The sequence below is a fragment of the Phycomyces blakesleeanus genome (genome assembly GCF_001638985.1).
Source record: "Phycomyces blakesleeanus NRRL 1555(-) unplaced genomic scaffold PHYBLscaffold_1, whole genome shotgun sequence".
Taxonomy (NCBI): Eukaryota; Fungi; Mucoromycota; class Mucoromycetes; order Mucorales; family Phycomycetaceae; genus Phycomyces; species Phycomyces blakesleeanus.
In genome coordinates, this window is record NW_017265134.1 from 3,474,476 (window position 1) to 3,485,216 (window position 10,741).

A 10,741-nucleotide genomic window follows, 5' to 3' on the forward strand; every position below is an offset into this window, starting at 1 on the left:
TCTTCTTTTTAAAAAAAGGAAAACCAAGGGTTTTCAACGGACCCATATATACTATTATTTTTTTTCCGGTAACAACGGGGAGGGGGGGAAAGGGGTTGGGGTCCCCAGGGTGGGGAAAGGGTTTGTTTTTGGGCTCTTTTAGGGTCCGGAACAAGTTTTATAAAAATTTTTTCCCTTTAATGGAAGGAAAGGGGAAAGGAAAAATAAGGTCCTTTTTTTTTCCCCCCCCCCCCCCCCCTTTTTTTTTATTTTTCTTTAGTTATTTTTAATTTTTTATTTTTTTATTATTTTGACTCCCCCCCTTTCCTCCTTTTAATCCCCCCCCCCCCCTCTCTCTCTCACTGTCTGTCTGCCTTGCCTCGTGCATAAAGGTTATGCAATAGACATAATATTGATGCAGGCTTTTTGATATCTCTTTATTTATTTAAGGCAATAAATAAATAAAAAATAAATAAAAAAATAAAAAACTATAAATACCACCCATCTTTTGTTCACTAATCTTTCCTTCTTCTTTTCACTTTCAAAAATTATGCTCCCTTTCCCCACCATTGTCTGCCCTGCTACATGTGAACTTTGCGGTCATTGGATGCCTCAACACAGTGTAAGCTATGTATATAAATAAAATAAAATAAAATAATTTAATTTAATTTAACATTATTGACATTTACCTACTTCTTTTATTTCTGACAGGACGAGTGCCCTCGTAATGGAGTACACCCTTCTCAGTGGACATTAACTATCAATATTCAAGAGCTCGACAGCGAATCAGACACTGAAGACTAAAGCTGGATATCAACCTTTATCATCTCATATTATATCATATCATATCATCTCATATCATATCATCTCATATCAAATCATATCATTTAGTATCATATTTCCTCTTCTCTTCACCACCAACAGATATGAACATATCTCTTTCTTTTACTTTTATTTATATATATTTTATGTGTATACCTTTTCTTCTTCTTCAACCTTTATCCCTCATTTCAGTGTAAATTCATCAAGTATATAAAGCTTTCTCGGCATATTTCCCACCCTCCTCTTCATTTCACCCTCTTTATATATCTATATTTATATAAAATAAAATAAAATAAAATAAAATGTATTTCAAATTTATTTTTATTTTATTGGTCAATTGTTTATATAAATAAATTAAATAATAATAATAATAATAATAACAATCCAGTGACCCATTCATTTTCTAAACAATTCTCCTCTCATGATCACATCTAGGTCACTCAAGGCAACTCTAGCCTGATAGCGGGTTAACTCATCCGGATCACTCGACTCAGCGTATCTTAGTGTACGGTACGTTCTCCTAAGGTTTTGGGCCGGATATTCATACAACGTCTGGGATTTCATACCTCGAAACAATGAAACTATCAAGACAATGGCAGCTTTCATTTAAAAGCAAAAGCAAAATAAAAACAAATTCATTATTAGCATTAGGATAAACGCCATTGTGTTTGTAATATTTTCTCTCTTTCTTTCTTTCTGCCCTACCTCTTCTGATTTCTGGTGCTTTTTCTATTTCCAGAATATTAAGAACCCAGTCTGTGAGTTCCCACATTTGTCCTGTGAGTGCAACAGGACACGTCTGACAGGCCATACTTAGAATAGACAATGCAGATACCCTCAGGTTGTCATCTACCCCACGCCGAGCCAATACTGTCTCCAGAGGTCGAATAAGCGTCAAGGCTATTAATAATACCATATATACATTTTAAAAAAAAGTATCATTTAATACATTATTGTTTATTCTTTTTTTTCCTGACGCGATTCATATTACCATATTTGCCGAGTGCATCCCCGCAACGTTGCACAGTCTGTAACAGTGCCTCTCCCACTCGTAATCTATTCTCCAATTTCTGACTCTCATCACTGTAGATCTGACCGAGCTTGGCAATAATCTCATTACCATGGACATCGGTCAGGGCAGACAATCCCTTTACAGCATTAAGATAAATAAAACTGCACCATAATTATTAATATTAAAACCAAACAATCCCCAATATATATATATATATAACAAAATTAGCATTAATATTAGCAGCAATAGCAATAGCAACATCAGCAGCAACAGCAACATCATTACCACCACTAACACCAGCATTGGCAAGGGGTGGAATGCGAGTCACTGTAACACGCCATTTTTTCTTAAATTTTTTTTTACCTGTCTTCATCTTGGACTAGTCGCACAAAGAGGTCAAGCACGTTGTCCAATCCTGAACCCGAAGCTACCAATGGATCCCTTGAAAGAACCATTTCCTTTAGCATCCCAATCCCATGCGCTCTGACTGGTAAAAGGTCATCTTGCAAGGCCTTCATTGCCTCGCGGTACTTGATCTTTGAATCCTGTCTGTCTTGACTACCACTCTTATTTGGACCCAATAAATGTTGGGCGGACAGATAAGAAGTCACGGCCAATATAACCTCATGCACTGATTCTTGCACATCATCGCCGCCATATTTCTCGAGTATTCGCAATGGTCCAAGACCGGATTCCAAAAGTTGTACGGCTTGTGGACTAAGCTCGTCATTTTCTAAAGATATACAAAGAAAAGGTACCATTAATTTGTTATTTTATTAATTCACAAGACAATCTATTTAATATATTTACCATGAATAACTGCCCTCATAAGATGAATGGCCAACAGAAGAGACTCAAAATCATCTTTGGCTGTGTATGTCTCATCATGCATATCTTCAATCGCTTCTCTATCTTCATGACTCACAATGTTGGAAAAGTCTGGGAAGCCGCTAGACTGTGCTGATTTAGATGAATTCTTTGGTTTGCTTATCCGATCAGCGTGTTCTGTCACTACATTACTCGCAAACGCTACAATCTGCGTAGGATTCTTTAGGATTTCAGGACCCAGAGTATCCAACATCCCCATAATCAAATGGAGTATCATTAAAATTCTATAAACAAGTAAGTATATAGAATGCTTGAAATCCCAAACTTACATCTTTGGATCTGTATCCTGGGAAACAGACTGCATTGCAGAATATTCACTCAACAAGAATACAAAAAAATCTCCACACAAATCTGGACTATCGATCCTTTGAAGAAATTCAACCATTACTTTTGGATCAATTGACAGCTGATTTGAAGACGCTTCTTTAGGGAATCTTTGATGTACAATAAAAATTCTATTAGTTTCTCTCTTTTTTTTTTTATTTTCTTTCCCCCTTTTTTTTTGGGTTTTGGTTTTGTTACCTTCTCAATCGGAGTACCACACCTCCTGTGGGTCCTGGTCCAAAGTAAGCAACACGAGAGTTACTCAAATCTGTCTTGTCTAGCAGGATACGTTTAAAGTCGCCAATGGCCTCTCGCGTAGTAGTGATCCGAAAGTATGTGGTCAGCAAATCCAACACGACTTCTCTCAGGTTGGATTTGGATCTAGTACTGAATTCATAAAGATGATAGAGCATCGGGATCAAACCGTCCAAGAATGATTGGATCACAACAGGCGAAGGTTCGCCTCCCACCATCACACAATGCAGAGTATACAGTACCGTCCGTAAATCGTCTTCTGTCATGACCACCTGTGCATCGACCCCATTTTCCAAAACGTCTGGCTTGCCGTATTCTGTCTGGTTCCAGTAGGTCAGCAGAGACCCCACAGTTTTGTCGACAATGTACTTTTTGGCCAGATCGGTGTGTTTTATAATCATTCTTCCGATCACAAACGTAATAGCCTGAGCTCTAGGGGATTTTTGTTGAGAGTGACGAACGGTTCCTTCTAGTAGCACAAGCAGTTGTGGAGCAATCACGGCGTAATAACTCTGCCAACCAAAACCCAAAAATAATATCGATAATAATACAAGGGGGGGGGGGGGGGTATAGGTCAAAAGAGAGAGAAGAAGAGGTTACAGAAACAGATACAGACAACTGTTAATAATCACCACTCATACTTGACAGCCTCAAAAGAAAAAAGAAAAATACCTCTACAGATGGCATCTGTTGAGGTACAGATAAAATAAGCTTGGAGATCTTTTCCAGTTGAGCAAATTGGACTATCGATCATCCCCCCAAATAGTAATAAAATAAAACAAACAAAAAAAATACATAAGTTTTATTTATTTATTTAAGACTATATAAATACCTTGGTCGACATCGCCCACTGTAAAATCCAATACAATAGAAACACCATTCGGTCTCAATATGATTCTCGAAAGGAACCGACCGCATATTCCCCTCAACCATGCTGGTACGGGATGAAGGGGAGATGTGCCTAACAAAAGCATCAAAGACTCCATTGCACGATAAGCATCCGATCTATATATATATACAGAGAGAGAATCATAAATTATCATTTTGTTTTTTGTTTTCGATTTAGATTTAGATTTATATTATGAGTTTACCTTTCGAATAGCCACATAAACACACGGGCACTCTTGTCTTTTTCCTGGCGCGAAATTCCAGGGGTTGTTTTACTGGATGCAACAGCAGCAACAGCAGGACTCACGTTGGCGGGGTTGGCAGGAACTTTAGTGTGGGGAATTGTTTGGTCTAGTGTCTTTGGGGGAGCATAGGCAGATAAGGGAGCATATGCTAACTGTAATAGTGCAGCATAAATGTCTGGCAAATGACGGCTTGTTATAATAGAGGCCGCAGTTGTATAGCCTTTACTGGCCGGAACCTCCTCGGACTTTATGATCAGATTGGCCAATTTCATGGATATGTCCATTAAGCGATGTGTACTTTCAAGAGGTGGAAGGGATGCCTTTTCGTCAGAACTGGTGTTCTGGCCAAGTAGTTCTATTTAAGCTAGTTAAGCCTTTGAATGAATGGTATGACATGGGATGGGATGAATCAGGGATTGAGGGGAGAAGAAGAAGGATAGTGATGATGATGAGGCTATTCTTTCTTTTTGGGGTTCCTATACAATTCAACTAACCATGGTTTGTGTAGCCTGATTTGACACGACGAGAAAGAGGTACTCCTACGCCGGGAGAAAAGCAAGGATATATTCCCCACGACACAATTACTTGGAGGAGTGTGTGCAAGAGGCGTAAATCACGCACACCCAAGAGGTCCCGGTCTGTGGACACTTGTCCCTCTACACACACATGCACATACACAAGCAAACAAGCAAACAAGCAAACAAGCAAACACACATGCCCACACGCACACATGCACACATGCACAGATTTTAAATAAATAATATGAAAAATGATACAAGAATAATAATAATAATAATAATAGGATTTACATTGTGTAAATGCTATAAAATGTATTATCCCTTACACACACCCTCACACAACAGTCCACTCATATTCAACTATATAGTGGTCGATTCGATACAGTCCAAATCCAATCTAATACAATTTCTATATTCCCTCACCTCCTTCGACTATCACAGACAGCATGGTCATTTGGATTTCTGTCAATAACCGCAAACACTCGCTTACAAATCCATATTGTGGATCGTTTTCTTCTTCTTTTTGTTTTTCTTCTTCTTGACCATCATTTGTTTTCAGCTGCTTCAGGCGAGCACTCAGCTGTTGTTCCAAACTAATGTCTGTCAAGATACCTGTAAGTTTCTTTCGGTTTGGTTTGATTCCAATTTTATTTCATTTGAATTTTTATTATGCATTTTCAAAAAAAAAAAAAAAAGACAAAAGATATCTGTCTATCTACGGATATCTTGACCGTTTGTTGATTTCATTCTTAGAGGTTGGAATTTACAGATAATCTCAAGGTGTAAAAGAGAAAGAAGAAGAAGAAAAGAAAAAAGAAATAACAACCTTGAGATTCTGGTGGAGGATTTCCAACCAGCATCGATGCTTGAAATAGTAATTTTGAAAGACGATCCTTCTCTACATCATACTTTGAAACCAAAGCCATGTTAGATTCTAGTGAAGATTCGGCCATGATAAAGTAATGCAAGTAGTTTTATATAAAATGCAATCAATCCTGTTTTTTTTTTCTTTTTCTTTTCCCTTTGAGATAATGCTGCCTGTAGAACTCGCGTCACTAAGAACGGTGGCTTGCTCTTTTACTTACTTGGGGGAAAAAATTAGAAAAATAACCTTTTTCTACTTTTCCTTTCTTCTTTCTTTTTTTCCTTATTATTCTCATTTCACATATGGAATCTGCATTAAAAAGAACTTTATTTCAGTATAGAGAACAGAAAACAAAAGAAAGAATGAATGACAAAACGAGCCAAAAGATATATATGTATATATATATATTATTATTATTATTATTATTATTATTATTATTTGGCTGTAAACTGTCAAAGGCTCTACACAAAGACTCTGTTTGTTTGTTTGTTTGTTTGTTTGTTTGTTTTTGCTTTATAAAGATAGACATGTTAAGTGAAGAAAGCCATCGAATACATTTCTCAATCGACGTTTAGATGAATCATCAATTATTGAGAAATAATTTGACAACTGTACTAAACTATAGGTCTACGATGTCAAAAAAAAACAAACAAAATGGCGAAGAAAGAGAACTGAAATTACCAACAACAACAACAACAACAACAAAACTTCCCCTTGACCTTTTTTTTGAATGATGAAGTATAATCGATTTTGCGGATTATGAACATCACCAAAAGATATTAGACTTTTTTTTTATGCTAATTTCCTGAGAAAAGAATGAATCTTCATTACAGTCAAAGCTCGATATAGCTATGAAAGTTAAAGCATCTCTAGCAGTTTCTACACACGAATTATACACAACCAAATTAGGAAGTAAATGTATAAGGCGTTCACAAAGTTGCGGTCGGCCGGTCTTTCTCGGCGGTCTGAGACGGTTGGCGTGGTGGTCGGTGGCCGCCACACTGCGGAGAAAGTGAGAAGTGGCAAGAGGAGACTGAAGTGGGTGTAGGACCCACTTTACTTGTCCGGGAGTATATCGGCACCTTCTGCGGTTCATGAAGAGGGGGTTGACCAGCAACGAGGACCTCGGGTATCTGAGCTACATCGTCGACCGGCTCCACTGTGGCTGTGCTTGTCGCCTGTTCTTGCTTCTGCTCCACCGTTCCTGTTTGCCTCGCCTGTACCGATAAGGTGGGTTCCTTGGCCTTCTCCGTGTCAATGCGCGTCTCCGACTCTTGTCGTCGCACCTTCTTCTTCCACGAATTTCTTCTCAAGTGTTTTGGTGGCTCCGTAGATACAACATCAGCAACAAGTCATATGAGTTACGGGAATACTTATACTACTAATGTTATACTTGCTAGCAACCACGCTTGGATCAGCATGAGAAAACTGCGTGTTTCTCTGAGTGTTGCTGCCAGTCAAAACTTTTCTACGTCTGAAGGCCGTAGATTCGCCAAAGCTGCGATTACTAGCATGTTGAGTCAGTACGATGCTGAAGCTTTGTTTGGCCAGGCAAAAAGTTTTCCTGGTAATGAGGCATTCGTTGACCTTTCGGTAGTAGATTGGCCGAGCCAGAGCACTGGTCTTCTGCAAGTACTCGATTTTGAACAAGCTGAATCGAGAACTGGTCCAAGCAACGCAGCCGAGGGTTCGACTGCTCCTGGTCCTGGTAAGAGTAACCAAGTAATCGCCACGTCCGGTCACTACAAGAAAGATGATGCGAATCATAACTTTTAACAGACCCTACGGATCTGTAATCAACGGTTAGGTACCGGTGACGGTTGTTACACCCAGGCTTCCTTCGAGACTGCTTATAATTTGAACTGAACTGTTGCTGCCGGAGGTGGTGCTAATTAGGTGTTTTCGGTGTGTGTTTAATTTGTTCCTGTCTTTGTCGTTGTAGGTGATATGTTGGTGTTCGATAGTTCAAATCAATCAAATGGTACAAAATCAAATATTTTATATGTTTTAACAAGGTGTGAGTTGTACTGTTCAAGAGAAAATATGTTTTCAGTATATTGAAAAGAAAATTAATGCAAAATACAAAAACAAAAGAAAAATCTAATGCAATAACAATAATAATAATAATAATATATCGTATAGACACAAAAAACATATAGTAATCATTAGAATAGAATAGCAGCATTGTTGTGTGAACATCAAATTATTGTACCTCCGATAGGATGTACTGCAAGTAGGTACATGCGATTGCATAATATTCTTCTCTATTATCTTCTGTCTGTATCTCTGCCCGTCTTCTACTCATATAAACACCCATCACTTCTTCTCAATAAAAGATTATCTTTCTTAAGCTCAAACTTCTGTCTCATCGTCTAGTTGCCTAAACTGGCCTTCAATTCAAACCCATTTACCCATAGTCATTACAGCATACCTAGTAGGAAGTAGTTAGACGAACGATGAAGGACTAGTATGCGAGGGGCAGGAGTGGCCCAGAGTGAAGAGGTTGCGGAGAATTTATGTGGATCGTCGGACTGCTTGATGCACAGTTAGGCGGGATGAAGCATGAATTCGGAGCACGTCAAAGGAGGGTGAAGATATAAAAGAGGGCAACAGATTGAAGAGTACATTGATGCGCTACTATTCAACCTGAAGTACTCTCTTGCGCATGTCCATTCGGTGAAACCCCCCCCCCCCCCCCCCCAACACTTCAACGCAGACAACATTTACTATGATTTCGATATTCTGAGAAGGACGAGCCGCCTTCTCCAACACACTTACTTTGAGCAAAATCAACAGTTACATCAACTCCAGCACTCGCGACAACAAAAACAACAAACGCAGCGACAAAATGGAATTAGCCCAAACAAAGACACAACAATCGTCAGCACCGAGATGGAGTTATAAATGTATCAACAGATCAACCGTTACCTGTCTCGCAGGGAGTATCCAGAGGACTGCCCAGCGCCAAATAAGAAGAAACTGCGTAACCGTAGTCGTAAGTATGTGGCAGTAGAAGACCGCCTGCACATTAAGAGGTCGACGGGGGAGCCAGGTCCCGAGGTATTACATGCCCAGAACATGCTCAGAGTGGTGACCGAGGTCCACGAGGAGGGACACTGGGGTACCAACTCTTCGACCAAGTCAAGGAAGTAGTAAAGGCCTGTGAGGCATGTCAATTGAGAGCAAAGAGAGCCCGTATCAAGCAGGAAGAAGCCCATCCCATTCCGCCGCCCACCCGTCCGTTCTATATGGTAGGGTGTGATTCCATTGGCCCCATGATTCAGTTCAATAAGGGAAATCGGTACATTCTAGTGGCGGTTGACTACCTGACTCGTTGGCCGGTGATGGCTGCTGTACCTGACATCAATGAAGAGACGGCCGCCGACTTCCTGTTCCGATGCTTAGTCAAGGATTTTGGCGTGCCTGAGTACTTGTTGACCGATCGAAGGTCCAATTTTCTGTCCGCGCACGTAGCCCGTTTTCTGCAACTTATAGGGTGCCGGCATTTAACAACAACAGTGTATCGTCCACAGGTAAATGGATTGTGTGAGCGAATGAACCAAACCGTAGTACAGACCTTGTCAAAACTGGTTCGAGACCGTGGTCCACAAGACGACTGGGACCGACACTTGGACGCCACCGCATTAGCGATCCGGACTATCCCCATTGAAGCGACCCGTTACAGTCCGTCAATGCTCTTGTATGGTTACGAGATGAGGACGCCGCGATCGTGGCCAGCCCCCGTCCGGAAATTCCAGAAAGTCTATTTGCAGAGAGTTCTGGAAAGCCGAGTCCGCGTCATCCACGGACTGATGGAGGAGTACCGCCTTCTGGCACAAGAGAGAATCGCGGTACAGCAGAAGAAACGGAAGAAGCGATACGACAAGTCGGTCATAACCGTCAAGTCCGAGGTTGGCGATCAAGTCTTGATGCGGGAAATGACGAAGGCGACGAAATTCGACGATGCCTGGTTGGGTCCGTTCGTGGTCACGCAAGTAAACCGGTACGGTACGTATTGGTTGGACGGCGAAGGGGGTAAACGATTGAACGGTGCAGGGAGCGTGGATATGCTCAAGCGTTGGGTGGCCCCCACGAGTGCCAAGGAGCCGTCCCGGAAGGCGAAGAAGAAATTCGTGGAAGAAGGTGCGACGACAAGAGTCGGAGACGCGCATTGACACGGAGAAGGCCAAGGAACCCACCTTATCGGTACAGGCGAGGGAAACAGGAACGGTGGAGCAGAAGCAAGAACAGGCGACAAGCGCAGCCACAGTGGAGCCGGTCGACGATGTAGCTCAGATACCCGAGGTCCTCGTTGCTGGTCAACCCCCTCTTCATGAACCGCAGAAGGTGCCGATATACCCCCGGACAAGTAAAGTGGGTCATATACCATTCAAGGCCTAAACACCTCCTTGGATTCCCCCGCAGAGAGTGGCGACCAGCCAAGTTGGGGAGGATGAAATGGTGGGCGTGGTGGTTGGTGGCCGCCACACTGCGGAGAAAGTGAGAAGTGACGAGAGGAGACTAAAGTGGGTGTAGAGTAGGAAGAACGAAATTGGCATAGGAGGCGGCTATCAGAGGAAGTTTAGTGAAGACTAACAAAGTAACCTTTTTACCTCGTTAAAAAGTCTTTCCCATTTTATCTCATTTTGACAACTGATTCCATCCCCATACGCCTAGTCATAAATATTATTTGACGCCCCTAATTAAATACTGAGTGCAGATATATTGTCTTGAGAAAAAATTATCTTAAGAGTAGTTTATTGACCCTCGTTACCACGCCTCCAATTGGGAATATAACCCTTACTAGCTAGTAGCCCGGCCATAAACGCTGTTCAACTAGAGCGTCCTTCCTCATAGTAGACTCGTAACTAGTGACACGTAGGGTACTTGAGGGGAGAAAATGTAACTAGTTACAAGTCTACTATGAGGAAGGACGCTCTAGTGA

General features: G+C 41.1%; 4 protein-coding genes across 4 annotated transcripts in view; 3 read left to right on the forward strand and 1 right to left on the reverse strand.

Moving 5' to 3' along the window:
- Positions 1-529: 529 nt before the first annotated feature.
- PHYBLDRAFT_178895 (hypothetical protein) lies at positions 530-1,107 on the forward strand (the record flags this gene model as incomplete). The annotated part of the gene is made up of 2 exons (XM_018438059.1): positions 530-601; positions 691-1,107. The coding sequence occupies 2 exons, from the start codon at positions 530-532 to the stop codon at positions 781-783; spliced, it is 165 nt and encodes a 54-aa protein (XP_018299364.1). The 3' UTR covers positions 784-1,107.
- A 686-nt stretch (positions 1,108-1,793) lies between these two features.
- PHYBLDRAFT_103143 (hypothetical protein) lies at positions 1,794-2,430 on the reverse strand (the record flags this gene model as incomplete). Its single annotated transcript, XM_018427755.1, has 2 exons — positions 1,794-1,974; positions 2,177-2,430. Coding segments are annotated over 2 exons (435 nt in total), but the record flags the coding sequence as incomplete, so codon positions are not given.
- Positions 2,431-6,712: 4,282 nt separating this feature from the next.
- Positions 6,713-7,662, forward strand: PHYBLDRAFT_138871 (hypothetical protein; the record flags this gene model as incomplete). Its single annotated transcript, XM_018430098.1, has 4 exons — positions 6,713-6,808; positions 6,845-7,125; positions 7,197-7,504; positions 7,604-7,662. 4 exons carry the CDS (start codon positions 6,713-6,715, stop codon positions 7,660-7,662), a joined length of 744 nt encoding a protein of 247 aa, XP_018299366.1.
- Positions 7,663-8,700: 1,038 nt separating this feature from the next.
- The window catches only part of PHYBLDRAFT_161939 (hypothetical protein), a gene marked incomplete at both ends in the record, with an annotated part of 5,412 nt that continues 3,371 nt past the window's right edge, over positions 8,701-10,741 (forward strand). Inside the window, 3 exons of the mRNA XM_018434536.1 lie at positions 8,701-8,917; positions 9,510-9,799; positions 9,853-10,165. Coding sequence (XP_018299367.1) covers positions 8,701-8,917; positions 9,510-9,799; positions 9,853-10,165 — 820 coding nt within the window. The remainder of the gene's footprint in view (positions 8,918-9,509; positions 9,800-9,852; positions 10,166-10,741) is intronic.